Source organism: Nylanderia fulva, unplaced genomic scaffold, assembly GCF_048542155.1.
Source record: "Nylanderia fulva isolate GAGA-0341 unplaced genomic scaffold, ASM4854215v1 Scaffold7, whole genome shotgun sequence".
Classification (NCBI taxonomy): domain Eukaryota; kingdom Metazoa; phylum Arthropoda; class Insecta; order Hymenoptera; family Formicidae; genus Nylanderia; species Nylanderia fulva.
Window position 1 is genome coordinate 3,078,009 of NW_028190807.1, and position 16,096 is coordinate 3,094,104.

General features: G+C 45.0%; 2 protein-coding genes across 8 annotated transcripts in view; one reads left to right on the forward strand and one right to left on the reverse strand.

The window, feature by feature from the left end:
• Window positions 1-16,096, reverse strand: part of kug (FAT atypical cadherin kugelei) — a 310,594-nt gene that overhangs the window by 74,228 nt on the left and 220,270 nt on the right. The window lies entirely within an intron of this gene.
• LOC146720405 (uncharacterized) lies at window positions 1,178-2,265 on the forward strand. Its single transcript, XM_085488513.1, has one exon. The coding sequence runs from the start codon at window positions 1,178-1,180 to the stop codon at window positions 2,201-2,203; it is 1,026 nt and encodes a 341-aa protein (XP_085344639.1). The 3' UTR covers window positions 2,204-2,265.

A 16,096-nucleotide genomic window follows, 5' to 3' on the forward strand; every position in this document is an offset into this window, starting at 1 on the left:
TAGGTCAATTATAAATAATCGTCGGTGGTCGAAATTGATAATTTATAGCCGATTCACCTGTCAACGCCTTCCAGCTGATCTATCCGAATGAAGACTGATGACGCGCGCGCGCGCACACCTAACCCGGCTTTTGCTCTCGTGTAACATTCCGGAGAACTTTTGTTGAAAACTACGAAACCGCCCCTCGTTCTCTCGCTTCCTCCTCGTCGCGATATCACTCCGTGAACGATAATGGCTGTCGAGATAATTCATCAGCAGTGGCTTTAATCATTTCGGAGATCTCTCTCCCCTTTCTCTCAACTACTCTCTTGCGCGCTATAAATCCAGATTATATACGATTATAAACTATCTATAAACTAGAACGAAGTTGACACATGCATATAAATAGAAAATCATTAATAATGCTACGTATAATATAATTTCCGGTTCTCCATTTCATATATACATGTATATATATATATATATATATATATATATATATATGAAATGGAGAACCGGAAATTATATTATAGATACGGATCCGGGCACGAAATTCCGGAGCGCTCGCGCTGTACATGACACGCGTTTTGCTATCTCATCTTTCTCTCCTCCGAGAGATAGAGGGAGAGAGAGTCTGTGGCGATTATATCGTCACATATTCCCCAGTTTACATATATGCGAAACTTACGCGGGACGAAAGGAAAAGCGAGACGCGAGGCAAAATAAACAAGTGAAAAGACACAACGGACAAGACGGGGAGACAAAGACGATAATCGAGACTCGAAAACAATAACACAAGCGAAATTAAAAAGGATGAGTCGAGAAGATTCTCGAAGGTCGTAGGAACGGGCAGGAAGAGAATAGATAGCGCGGGTTCGAGAGATTCGGCCCCCGTCAGTTATCGCGTGCGGACGTGCGACCGAAGGAAAAGTCTGTACCGATTGAAAGTCGTAAAATTAAATGGATACGAACATTAAAAGGCCTCGATTCTTTTCACACACACTCTCTTTCTTATATATGTGCATATTACATCCTGCACTGATCAATTGGCACGTCAGGTAGTTAAAGTGGTGACCCCGACGTGATCGTGCATACGCGAAGAAAACATTTTTTTTTTATTTTATTTTTGTGACAAGACATTTCATCGAGAGTGAGGACAGTTTCGCGATCGATTGTCGAGTGAATGAGAAAGAGCGACATGCCGGTGATGCGAGACGGCGAAGACGCTATTCCACGCGTGGAGCCGGAGGCGCGGGCGCTCGGGTGGCCGGGGATTCAGGCGCCGAATTCGCACCTGATTGCGATGCAGTCGGCCCGGGCGGAGCAGCCACCGGGGTATTATTTGCCTGCCCCCGAGGTGAGTCGAGTGGGCATGCGAATGCCAGAGTTCACGCCGACGGATCCGGAGCTCTGGTTTAGCATCGTCGACCGGAGTTTCCAGGCCGCCGGAATTACGGTCGACGCGACGAAGTTCGGGTACGCGTTGACTGCCCTCGGACCGCGTTATACCAACGAAGTGCGCGATATAATTATGAATCCGCCCCCGGAGCGCGCGTACGAGACTTTGAAAACCGAGCTTGTTAAGCGACTAAGTCTGTCGCAGGAGCACAAGACTCGGAGGCTCCTTGAACACGAGGAGATTGGCGACCGAAAGCCATCGCAATTTTTACGCCACCTTCGCGGTCTTGCCGGGAACGTGGTTGGCGACCAGGTGTTGCGGACGATCTGGCTGAGTCGGTTGCCAGCTCACCTTCAGCCGCATTTAATAACGCGTACGGCAGATACGCCCGAGCAGCTGGCGGATATCGCGGACGCGATCGTGGAGGCTTCCCGGGCGCCGGTGTTCCAGGTGGCGGAGACGACGAGATTCGCCGCTCCTCAGGGTCAGAGCGCGTGCGACCCGATGTCTCTGGAGGCGAAAATGGAGCTGCGAATGACGCAGATGCGACTAGAGATGCAGCGGGAGATGGCGGAGCAGTTGACGGCCATACGGAGATCGATCGAGGCGATCGGGAGTGACCGATATGGAGAAGACCGTGACGACGATCGGCGCCGCCCGCGTTCGCGCCAGCGTTCGCGTTCGCGCCCGCGAGCGCGCTCGGCAAGCCGTGATCCGCCGGCCAGTGGAATATGTTGGTATCACTGGCGATTCGGACCGAGCGCTCGACAATGCAGGCCGCCCTGCTCGATGCAACAACCGGGAAACGCGGGGGCCGGTCGCTAGTGGCGGCGAGTGACTCAGGCCACGGGGCGCGTCGCCTGTTCGTGACCGACGCGAACACAAAAGTGAGTTTTTTAATTGACACGGGCGCGGATCTCTGCGTGTATCCTCGGAAAATGGTTCGGGGACCGCGACAGAGATCGACCTACGAGCTTTCGGCCGCGAACGGCACACCAATATGTACATACGGGACAGAAACATTAGTTTTAAATTTTGGATTACGACGTGCATTTTTGTGGCGATTCGTGATCGCGGACGTTTCGCGACCTATAATCGGCGCCGATTTTCTGGCGCATTACGGACTCCTCGTCGATCTGCGAAATTCTCGTCTCGTCGACCAGGTGACGAGCTTGACCGCGCGCAGACGATGCATCCGATGCGATGCACCCTGCGTCAAAGCGGTCACGGGAGAGACGCCGTATCACCGGCTGTTGGAGCGATACGCGGACATCGCGAGGCCAAACGGGCGCCCAAGAGAAGCGATCCACACAACGCGACATCATATAGAAACGACACCGGGACCGCCTGTCGCGTGTAGGCCGCGGAGGCTCGCTCCGGACCGATTGGCGGCCGCGAAGAACGAATTCAGAAGGATGGTGGAAGCTGGAATCGCGCGACCTTCAAGGAGTAGTTGGTCGGCGCCCTTACATATGGTGCCAAAAAAGGACGAAGAGTGGCGACCCTGTGGAGACTACAGGGCGCTGAACGCGCGAACGGTCCCGGATCGCTACCCGGTGCGACATATACAGGATTTCGCGCAGGCCCTCGGCGGTAGGAAAGTTTTTACCACGCTGGACCTAGTGCGGGCATACCACCAGATACCGGTAGCGGAGGAGGACATCCCGAAGACGGCGATCACCACGCCGTTCGGCATGTATGAATTTCCATACATGTCGTTCGGATTACGCAACGCGGCACAGACGTTTCAGCGGTTCATCGATGAGGTTTTGCGCGACCTTGAATTCTGCTACGCATACATCGATGACATCCTCGTCGCGTCATCGTCAGAGGAAGAACACCACGAGCACCTACGGACGGTGTTTGAGCGTTTGCGAGTATACGGGGTAGTGATCAACCCCACGAAGTGCGTATTCGGACGACGGAGGGTGGAATTCCTCGGATACGAGGTGTCCGACGAAGGAACACGACCGCTGCCGGCGCGAGTGGAGGCAATCCTCGCGTGTCAGATGCCGAGGACCGCGAAGGATTTGATAAGGTACTTAGGCATGGTAAATTTTTACCGAAGATTCATGCCTAAAGCTGCCGAGATTTTGGCACCGCTCAATGACCTGCTTCGAGAAAACATTAAGGGCAAGACGCCGATATCGTGGACGCAGCAGACTCAGCGAGCATTCGAAACATCGAGGGAAGGCTTGGCCGAGGCCGCGCTTCTGAGGCACCCAAGGACGAACGCGGAGCTCGCGTTGTTTACTGACGCGTCCGAACAAAGCATCGGCGCGGCATTACAACAGCGGAGCAGCGACGGCTGGGAGCCGTTAGCATTCTTCTCGAAGAAGCTAAGCCCAGCCGAATCGAAGTATAGCGCCTTTGATAGAGAGCTACTAGCGATATACTTGGCGGTCAAGCATTTTCGGCACATGCTGGAAGCGCGCGCGTTCGCGGTATATACCGACCATAAGCCAATCATCTTTGCTTTCCGACAGAAACCTGAGAGGAGCACGCCGCGCCAGTTCCGCCACTTAGACTACATCGGACAATTTACGACGGACATCCGGCACGTGACGGGCGAGGAGAATGTCGTGGCGGACGCGCTATCGAGAATCGAGGAGCTCCGAACTCCTATGAATTACGCCGCACTGGCGGAATCACAGAGGACCGATGAGGAGCTCGAGAAGTATTTAAGACGGGAGACGGGACTAAGGCTGAGCAAGGTGGAGATCCCCGGAACCGGAATTGCGATCTACTGCGACACAGCGACGCCGACACCGAGGCCATATTTGACAAAGCCTTTCCGTCGGGCCGCATTCGACCTGGTGCACGGCCTGGCGCACCCGGGAATCAGGTCGACGGGCAAACTCGTGGCGCAGCGCTACGTTTGGCCGTCGATGAACGTGGACTGCCGGGGTTGGGCTCGATCCTGTGTGCCCTGCCAGCGGTCCAAGGTGTCGCGACACGTCTCGGCACCGCTAGAGAAATTTGCTGCTCCATCTAGCAGATTTGAGCACGTGCATCTAGACATCATCACAATGCCAGTCTCAGAGGGCAAGAGGTACTGTCTCACGTGCGTGGACCGTTTCACGAGATGGCCTGAGGCGTTCCCCGTGCGGGACCAGGAGGCAGAGACGATCGCGAGAGCGTTTTATGAGGGGTGGATCTGCCGATTTGGGGCACCCCTCCGAATTACGACAGACCAGGGGACTCAGTTTGAGTCCGGTCTGTTTCGACGACTGAGCGAGATAACGGGAGCAGAAAAATTGAGGACGACGGCATATCACCCGCAGGCGAACGGGATGGTCGAGCGGTTTCATCGCCAGCTCAAGGCGGCGATCAGGTGCCAGCAAAACGACCGCTGGACGGAGTCATTGCCGACCGTCCTGCTGGGGATCAGAGCAGCGTGGAAGGACGACCTGAACGCGACCACAGCCGAACTGGTGTACGGTCAGGCGCTGAGGATCCCGGGGCAGTTCCTAAGTCGGCTGCCGACGGACAACGAGGACAGTGCCGTCGACTTCGTCAGGACGCTGCGTGAGCGATTCGAGAGGCTGCGACCGGTGGACGGGACCCGGCATGGAGAGCGACGACCGTTCGTCTTCAAGGACCTAGCGACGGCCGGGCGGGTGTTTGTGCGGCGCGACGGACCAAAAAGGATGCAGCAGGAGCCATACGAGGGACCGTACGAGGTCATCAGTCGCAGCGAGAAAGTCTTTGTCGTGCGCATGCACGGCAAAGAGAGAACGGTCACGATAGACCGACTAAAGCCCGCGTATATTTTTTCAGAAAGCGATACAGGAGGCGACGGGCCGGCGGGATCGACGGCGCGGGACCGAGGCAGTGAGGTCAATCGACGAGAGGAGCGCGAGGACGCGGGACCGCCGCTCCGACGAGGCGAGACGACGACGAGAGCAGGGAGAAGAGTCCGGTTCCCGGACCGTTTCCAGGCGGGCCTGTGACGTAGGATAGGAAATAATTATTTCGGGTCGCGAGGTTCTGGGAGAATTCACACGTTAAGCAAGTTATTTCATTTTATTGTATTCTATTTCTATTGGTTTCGCGGTTTATAGCGCTATTTCTCTATCTTATATTTTTTGTTTTTTTTTGGTTCTCAAGTAATTGACACGCGTACGCATATGCGAGCACGAACGACACGATTATATCTCTTATTGTTTTTTTGTTTTGATTTTATGTGTGTAATTTTGCGTCGCGCTTACGTATAAAGGGAAATGTAATTCGTAGCGTCCGAACATCGAAATATCGTGCTATCGGTATAGCACTGGCGGGGGAGTACTGTGGCGATTATATCGTCACATATTCCCCAGTTTACATATATGCGAAACTTACGCGGGACGAAAGGAAAAGCGAGACGCGAGGCAAAATAAACAAGTGAAAAGACACAACGGACAAGACGGGGAGACAAAGACGATAATCGAGACTCGAAAACAATAACACAAGCGAAATTAAAAAGGATGAGTCGAGAAGATTCTCGAAGGTCGTAGGAACGGGCAGGAAGAGAATAGATAGCGCGGGTTCGAGAGATTCGGCCCCCGTCAGTTATCGCGTGCGGACGTGCGACCGAAGGAAAAGTCTGTACCGATTGAAAGTCGTAAAATTAAATGGATACGAACATTAAAAGGCCTCGATTCTTTTCACACACACACTCTCTTTCTTATATATGTGCATATTACATCCTGCACTGATCAATTGGCACGTCAGGTAGTTAAAAGTCTTTCCACTTTCGACGAGAGAACGTGCTAAAGTGGTTGATCCTATCGTTGCACTATCGTTGCAAACTATGCGCGCACTCATTTGACGCGCGTGATAACTACGTCACTCATGAACAACGGAAACGTAGTGGTGACAGTTGTATTACAATATATACAGCATTTATATACATATAATATAGCTCATTTCATAAAATATATATATATATATATATACGTTTCCGTTGTTCATGAGTGACGTAGTTATCACGCGCGTCAAATGAGTGCGCGCATAGTTTGCAACGATAGTGCAACGATAGGATCAACCACTTTAGCACGTTCTCTCGTCGAAAGTGGAAAGACTCTCTCTCCCTGTATCTCTCGGAGGAGAGAAAGATGAGATAGCAAAACGCGTGTCATGTACAGCGCGAGCGCTCCGGAATTTCGTGCCCGGATCCGTATCTTCGAGGCGCATCAGGTCGGCTGGGTTATAGGAGGTAGAAGTTTCTACGGCTCGTTAGACTATCTCAGATCATAATCAACCGGTGCGGATGGTATTACGTTTACGGCAACTTTTAATTAACACCGAAATGCTCCCCCGTTCGCGTTTCGGCGCTACGAAATTAGTCTCCTACTCGGCTGTCGTGGACGTTTCTGGTCACGGGGCTCTTGCTTTATCTCGTCTCTTCTTTCCCGAGTCTCCTCCGCCCGTCGACGATACTTTCGGCAAAACTCCTCGTCGGTCGCCTGTCACCGGCGGTAAACTCCGCCGTACCTGTCGTGATTCCGCGCCCGAACAAATTAGCGACATCCTTCTGAGTTAGGACTGATTATGTAGTTCTCTCTGTCTCTCTCCCTTTCTTTCTCCCCTTCTGCGATGTTGAATACAAAAAGATGGGCAAACTTTTCATTAGGTGTTCTTGTCCTTTCTCTCTTTCTCATAGACAGACGCTTCCTCGGTCTGTCTTACGAGAGACGGTATTCCTAGAAACTTTCAAGACTTTAAAATGGACCAATTAGCTATTCTGTGTACTCGGTGTACATTCATTCAAAATGTTCGTCTGTAGTCTGTTGGATCTAGCTGCTCATCGTTTCAGTTTGAAGAAGAAGTCGAGAATCGGTTTCATTCCGTATTTGCCCGCGTTTCGAAAAAGAGTAATAACACTAGCATATATTTCAACTGTCGCCGTTGAAAATTGTGTGTTGGATCATCTTTTCTTCCCGAGATCGCGATATCCTATATATTGATCCACCGGTGTAATACCGGCAGGTTTATTGTACATTTGAACCCTTCATATACCGCGAAAATCTAGGTCGATGTGAAATGGCGGCACGGTTGCACAATAAAGTGCCAACGATCGGCATTTTAGCGTTTGATCTTTCGATGGAGGTATTAAATAATGTATATTCAATAGCGCGCCGAGCGCAACCGTTTCGCTCGCAATCGACATTTACATAAGTTCTATTCGTGTCTATCCTCTCTTTCGGATAGTGGCGAAATTCCATACATCGGATAAAAGATTGCGGCAAAATTTTCCGCGTCTTACCATTCTGAACGAAGAATTGTCTTGCTCGATAAATGAAGGTGCCGATTGGAGATCGCGCCCGGAGAGGACGAGAAAGGAAACGAGAGTATTCAGAGGGAATTGGAGCGAGTCGTTGTGGTTTATCGGAGGCTCTTCCAGCGGAGTCAGAGATGGAAAGCTTCTACACGTTGCGAGTACTTCCGAAACAGAGAGAAATAGAAAGAAAGAGAGAATTGTGTAGCAACATAAAAACTTTTGTGCCATTTTTTGATAAAAGTTTTTTAATAAAAATAAAACAAAAAAAACAATGTGAAATCTTGACCCTCTACTCTTATAAAGCTTCGTTGTAAATATATCATAAGTAGCGAGCTTTCTTCAAATATTATCTCGCTAGTTTCTATATATGAAAAATCATTTCGATGTAAAACCGCATAGACTCGGATATGGAGATGTCATCGCGTTCGATGTTGAGAAAGGATCATCGCATCGCCTATTCAGGTCCCTTCGCGATCGAGACGTTTTCGTCACCGAAAGTCCGCCGAATGGAGACAGAAAGGGAAGGGTTCGATCGAACGGTAGCAGAGTAAAAGCGTTGCGGAAGGATGGACGGCTCAAAGGGAAATACGGAATACGGCCAACGGCTTGCGGTTTACTAGGGGCTTCCCAAGTGCAACTCGAACTCGCAAACACCCAAGTAACCCGATGGTACCCGCGGCGACGCTCGCTCGACGACCGATCGACCAGCTCTCGCGTAGAAACTCGTTTACTTAAGCAAAAGCTTGCGCGCACGCGCGCTCACGTTTGTATTCGGATCAGAGAGCCGATGTCTGTACCTCTGCGCAGCGCCGTGTTCACCATCGTCACACTTACCCCTCTTCCTCTCCCGCGGCCTCGTCGGGATTTGATTAACCGCGAATACCCGGTTGCTCCGGGCGCGCTAAGCGCCCGGGCTCCGTAATTAAGCCGGCGTTATACGTCGTGGGAAAAGTCTTTTCGCGAATTGCGTCGCAAGGGTACAAACGGCACGGATTACTTCAAAGTAATTGCTCGGGCAACCGACAATACTTAAACGAGGCTTTGCGATCGCCGGTTTTTTTTTCCTTTTGCGGTAGGCACGAATGTACCTGATCGCAATCGAGATTAATTAGCGAGATTCTATTGCGGAAGGCGAGCGAAACGGAAATTCATATTAAACGTGTTAATTATAAATTATTATAATACGATAACCTTAAGAATGTTAAAAAGTCTATATATTTCTTTTTGAATTAAATCAAATTAATAGCGGAATCGACTTAAGGATATTCGATATTTCTGCAATGTAAACATCATAAGAAAATCTATTCAAGATGATTAATTTCTCAATGCAAAATAATCATAAATATGATCTTTACCGAAGCGAGCACAGTTCAGTTCCATTAACGACTTGCACTTGTAACATCAAGTAATAAAATTGTTTCTAAATCATTATTATTTGTCTGCGCGAATCAGGCGAGATTACAATTAAAATGCGAATTATTCTTGTAAAATCGAGAGTCCGTCAGAGAAGTAAAGTCGGAAACAACAGCAAAGATGACGCCTTTAATTGCAATAATAATGTTCCTTTAAAGATGAATTTATTGTATATAGATAAATTCGTCATAATTCATTTCAATAATTACCTAATGCAAACCGGTGAATGCATTGTTGAAACACAATTAATATTATTTGTAACCACTATATTATATAAATATTATATGTACAATTAATTATTGTATAAAACACAATTATTCACGTATTTACAAAAATCCACAGATATATCTCTCCCTCTTCTCTCATTTTACATAAATAGTTCTAAAATTATTATAGCACTTTTAAAATTCTATAAAAAAATTCCAAATTCTATTCTCGTTAAAAATAAAATGGCAATATATTACGATAAATAAATTTTCGCAGAATCGTCGTTTCTCGGTCTTCAATCTCGGTAAAAGTGCGTTAGCCAGCGAAACTGTAGAAACGTTTTAATGGTCTTGGCAAAAACCAGCCTGATAAAAACTGTTCGCGATCTTCCACTTCGCTACGAGATACGAGTTGTTGACATTAACATGTCGAATCGAGAAGCAATATAGGAAAATTTCATTTCCATCGCCACCGCGCGAGACGGTACAAACGGTAGGTATACGATAAAATTGTCTTGAAATCGTGCGGCTCCGTTAACGAGCTCTTGCCACGCGAGCAAATCCTTTGACGTAACGCCTATCTTGTCGCGAAGCGAGGTCAGATAAAACGCCTTTGCGATTTAAGACGTAACAACGTCCATCGCTGCACAGACTATCATGTATATATATGCATGATAACGCCGATCTCCTTCACGGAAAGCTAGTACGGGGAATGCTGCTTGAAGCGTAATGAATTGCCGGCACGACACATAAGATAGTCAAACGTATGCGCGCTTCGCGATCTTAATACGAAGACGGGGGATATTTTTCTTTTTCTAAAAAAAGAAAAAATCCAGTTACATTAAGCGCTCTCGTGAGAGCGCGACTAATCCATCGCCGACGTCTTAAGCGTGTCTTAGAACGTCGAATTTACGAGCACGTCTCGCGCGCGCAATAATCGTCTCTCTCGTCTCGAGATTTTTTTTTTTTTTTTTTTTTTTTTTCAGACGAGCTTACACATGCACAAGCGAAGTACGGGGTTGTCATTACCGCGCCGTGATAACTTTTGAATGGCTGTAAATCTCCGGCGATAAAATGGCGGTGCACGCGCGCAAAACGATCGCGCAAAAATCGGATTAATGGACGTGCGGTTGATCCGTTTATTCGCGGGCGAAAAAAGAATCCCCTACCTATAAATTTCCTTGGCTGTCGATGACTCAGCGACGTAATCAAAAGCTTTCGCGTACACATTGCTATCGTATAATATATATACGCTATACGTGAACGCGGAATTACATCGCGTGCATTGGAGTACAGATGGTGTATCGTGTAACTTTTTTTCGGCGACTGATTTCTAATATTAGATTAGGCAAGCGCCAATTTTTTCTCGCGTTAAATCGAGACTGTTATCGCAAATAGCGCTTTTATTTTTCGATTTTCGGATAGAGATCGTGTTAGAGACTGACGATCGAAGACGCGATACAACTCTAAAGACATTTATAAATATATATATATATATATATATATATATATATATATAATATAAATATAAATATATAAATATATGAACATAAATATATAAATATAAATATATTTATTTATAAACGAAAAAAAGGTCCTGTTAGTACAAATAATACACTTTAACGATGATTGATATCAGTAAAAGATGCAGAATAAAAAAATATGAAAGTACCATTTCACAAATTACAATAAAGAAAAAATTAACAAAGACAAAGATAATAAAAATCGATAAACTAAATATGTGTTGCGTGCGTAGCGTAAAATTGCGGTCTTTCTAATTATCAGTATATCTCTACTGTAATTTGTATTTTTTTAACGAACCCTTATTAAGCACGGTATTCTTTCGAATGCGTCACGGAAATTCAACGGATAAATCAACGTGCTGCAAGTTCGCGAACCGGTTATCGATACGACAAGCAATATAATAAAGTGAACCGGGTAAAGTCAGCGCTTTCCTTCCCGATGGAAGTCGCGATGCTATAATACGACTACTGGCAGTCGTCCGGCAGTAAAATGTCAGCAATACGAATAAGGAGTTAAGGTAAAGATAATCTTCCGCGATAAAATAAAATACGCGCGTTATCTTCCTCTTAATCCCAACTCGACAACATCTAATCTACGTTGAAATGTAACTTTGGAGCGAGAAAAGTATTTTAAAAATTAAAAGCGGCATGAATCGCCCTAGTTTCTTAAAAAAAACTCTTATTATACAATGCTCATTTGATAAGGGAAATCAGATTACGACAGATATGCGATTTTACGCGAAGGGTGAAAGCTCGTGCATTGGAGATCCGACGTGACCGTGACAATCTGTTGCACGAAGCAGCTCGTGGTCGCATATGTAGTACGAATGACATATCGCAAGCGTGACGATCGATCAGGCTCTAATTAACCGCTAAGCCTCTTTGGGTAAGCGTATCGGCCCGCGCCAACAATGGACAATTCCCTTGTGCTGTTACATACGTGTGGCTCACAGCATCTAATGCTCGGATTATCGCGTTAGTGCGTCGTTCCAAAATGGACAATGCGGCGATCGACGTGCTGGCGTAATTACTACTCGATCGATAGATCAATAGACCGATTTGCAAATTGCACCTACCTCATGTACCCCAAAATTCCAGACTAACTGAATCTCGAATGTAGAAGAAGCAGAAAATAAAAATAAGAGTCCCACGTCTATCTCCCTCAGATGTGATAATTGCGGCTTTCGAATTTCCTCTCCATTCTGTGTAACGTTCTTCGCGAATAGAGGAAAATTGAACTGTAATTTTTAATAATTAAAACGCGGTTTGCTTCGAAACTACTGCTAGATGTGCAGTGCAAAGTGTAACTGTTGTCGCGGTTTCGCTCAGCGAGAGTCTCCGGGAGTCCCTGGCCTCTCTGTCCGTCCGAACGTTGTTAACACGCGAGGCAAATTTAATATATAGCGAGAGTGTCGCACGAGTTCGTAATGTATGTGAATAATTGCAATCGCCATTAAGTTACATTAACGTACTGTAACTGCAATTTTATGATGAGCGCGACACAACGTATTTGATTGCATCGTCGCATGACTTGTGCCGCGTAATTACCGGTGATTCTGCCATTATATCTAAATGTCGTATATATAATAACATATTAAAATTTATTTATCTATCTCGTACTTTAAATTGAATATTACAATTTTTGCAGTAATTAATTATGTATATACGGTTGAATTGAAATATTATAGATGCGGATAAACTATTAATTTTTTACCCGCAAATAATAAACACAAAAGATTAATAAATGTACGAAATTAAAAAAAATTTCGATTAATACAACAAAAAATAAATAAATATTTTTCTCTTTTGACGTCGTGGGGATTTGAGGAGATCTAAATTTTTGTGTTTTACGGACTGGCAAATGGCACATCGTAAATAAATTGCGGTTTCCATCAGGATAAACGAAACATGCATGGTATTGCGAAGTGGAAACAGAAATCAACGGCAATACAGTGTTGGTCGGAAATTGCCACATACAGTACAAGGATTATATCGTTCACTTTTACGATAAAATTAATGCGTTTTTTTTTCATGTGTTTCTCGTATCGTTGATATCCAATTCTTCCGACGATTTTTTTCCGCGATGCCAACACATTTCCTCGCAAATTGTATTTACCTCGCGTATATGTGTGCGCTCTTAAGATTTATAATGTTCTTACATAAGGCACAAATCTGGAGATTATTTGACCTCTTGAACAAAGCGATAAAATGCAGCCGATGACCGTCTAGTGATAATCCGATAAAATAGAAGAAGCTCAACCGTATACAAAGATTATCCCTTAAATTTTTTGGGTTGGAGATAAAGTAAGACGTTACTTTATTTAGTCCTTATATGTGAAGAATGTTCAATGTATAAAGGAAAGATGAAAGACCAACTGGAGTTTCTCAGGCGGATTCGTTCGCGATCTCATTTCTTTTCAAAAAGAAAGAGAATGAGAGAAAGATGGAGAGAGAATACCTTATATACCATCGCTCGTGAATAACACAAGAAAGCGAAACAAGTTTTCCGAATAGCTTTTCGAAATGTGTGCGGCGAAAGTATGAGTATGTATTGCAAAATTTACTGTGTCGATCCTTGATCGCGATGTTCGCGCGCACGTATACATATACATATATGTTTCAAACATTGATAATAATCGTGTCGACGCTTACCAACCCGTTCGAATGGTAGTAAAATTAACGGAGGTGTAAAGGGATTTCGCGCGATTAAAGGTTGAATGAGCGCGTCTTTTTTTATAGTCGTAAAAAAAGCCGCTTATATATATATCGATGTTCGAGAGAGAAAGAACCCTCTCATCGTCTGCACATCTGCCCGTCGAACGCATAATTATTTCGGCATAACATCCTGGTCCGGCGATTGCGCGAGGCCACGCGAGAAACAAAAAGAAAAGATACGCACCACGAAATTTTTCGCATCGTCTAACACTTGTATAACATTCTGATAGCTACTCCTCTACCGTGGGATAGAGATGAGGAAGTGTCGCGTGTGTAACCCGCGGCATTAATAAAACGCTCCATTAAATCGGCCCCTCCTTCTAATCGATACGCGTAAAATGAGTCAGTTTCCGTTTTGAGGTTTTCTCGGCTCAAAATCCGATATTTTATCGAAAACTACACAAAGAAATTACGCGAGAAGAAGCAATTAAAAACGGAGCGCCAGAGAGATTTTTCCTGTAAAACAGTTGATCGGTTTATTAGATCGAGCTAACGTCGAACTAACGTCAGAAGTGAAGTGAAAGAGAATCCAAGTACAACGCGCGTTCGTTTATAACGGGGAAACCAGTACAAAATAAAATAAAAAAAAAAAAAAAAAAAAAATCTAGTTCGACAGCCGTTCGCGCAGCCGTTACCGAAATTACTCTGCCGGAGTTTATAGCCCGATACGTGAACGAAAGTGTATACACAAAAAAATAGCCAGATTTAACCAGTTTCATCCCCTTCTTTCTTTACCTCGTCTTTCTCGCTTCCTCCTCGCTGGAGAAATCGCGTGCGCTTTTTTCCTTTGCATACACCATCGAGAATCCTTTCTTCGTCTCTGAATGTAACGGGCGGTGTTAAGTTTCGCGGTCATCAAGGTCGGAGACTTTGTTTCGACTAACTCGCGAGTGCATCTCGTTCCCACGAAATCCGGTGACACGTTCCCTTAAATATGTCCTATTGTGCTTCTTTTTGCGCTCTTACGTGTGTATCGCCTTCTGATATTTAATTGGTGCAAATAGGAAGAAGGCTCTTAGTTGAATTCTGCGATAGAAAGCAACGATTGCAATATCTCATCGGAGTGGAAGATAAAGCTGTATCGGAGAAGTTTGTTTGTAATATGGTTTGGCACGTTTCTGATCGGATTCAGATTCGATTACGATTAAATTTCACGAACTCGTTTTTATTTACAAACGCATTTTCGCGTGAAATAAGAGCATCAATTTTTAACAATTATTTCAAAATTTCTCTCGCAAACGTTATTAAAAAATGAAAATTATCATGTGTTATTAATTGATAAATAAAAATTATTTGATATATTTTTCGTATAATTTAATTTTATAATATATACCTATCGATTTGGTTTATTTTTTTATAACAAAATAAAAAAATTTAACAACGACACGATACACGTTAAAGCCAAATGTATAAAAGTAGGGCTATCAAAATTTACACAGTTGTTAAAAAAACGCAAAAAATACATTGTATAAAAAAATTACACAAAAACTATCAAAGCAGTGCCAAAAGTTGCACGAGTTTATATTACCAGTCATGATTGATTATTTTTGATTGACCACGCGAAAAGGATAAATATAATAAAAACCGCGCAGAGACAGAGGTTGAGTCCTTCCGCATGCATTTCGCAAACTGCAATGCGTTCATTTCACTGGGATTTATTCGTGCGAGGTCTCTGTATACGCATGTGTGTCGTCGGTCGGAACGTTTTGTTTGATTAAAAGCTATGATCGTTGGCGGTTCAGCGACCAATGTTCGGAAAAACTTTGACGCGGGAAAAATATTTTGCACAATTGCGATGAAGGTAAAAAACGCGGTTGCGTTTGAGCACACCAAATCACATATATTTCTACCGCGCTTTTCGGCGATTCTTTAAATAAAAAAAAAATCAAACAAAAATCAATAACAACGTACGAAAGAGTCTATGAGCAAAGTTAGTCAAATGTTGACCACCCCGATGGAAACTTCCAACAAGTATATTAATAAAAATATACTGCTACCACAGGGCATAAATAAAATAGCGATTATCTGAGGAAGAGAAAAATATATTTATTTGACAAAAGAATCTCGAGTCTGATAATGAAGAGTCCTTTGTAATTAATTAAGAACCGCATGGCCGCGAAATAAATCGAGAGAGCAAAAATTAGGATTGACGTATATAATGGAGAAAAAAAATGAATATATACATGAATCGGATGTAAAAGAAACGGCGATGGAAATGCGAGGACATTGTAAATTGTTACGCTTAAATTACCGCGAGAGAAGCGAACGAGTGGACGTTGAAGCATTCGGGTATACATCGTATAATATCGACCCTTGGTGTTGCCAGTTGGAGAACGTTAGGGATACCGAGCGACCTACCAGTGAATAAATCAAGTTAGAGTTGCTCGTGCGAGAGAGGCGGCAAAGGGAACGATCGCTCGCAATTAATATCACGGTAGATATGTGGTTTGCGCGGAATAACCCGAGTTGTAATTAACGGGACGTGGCAAATGGATTTGAAATTCAGATCGTACGCCGATGCGTAATATCCGTCTGCGATAACTATGCGACATTATTATTGCAACCAGTCTAAGATGCCGAGAGACACGCGCATACTGGG

Bases quoted from the DNA above. Each gene is read 5' to 3' on its own strand.
- LOC146720405 (XM_085488513.1), top strand. From the start codon at position 1,178: ATGCCGGTGATGCGAGACGGCGAAGACGCTATTCCACGCGTGGAGCCG.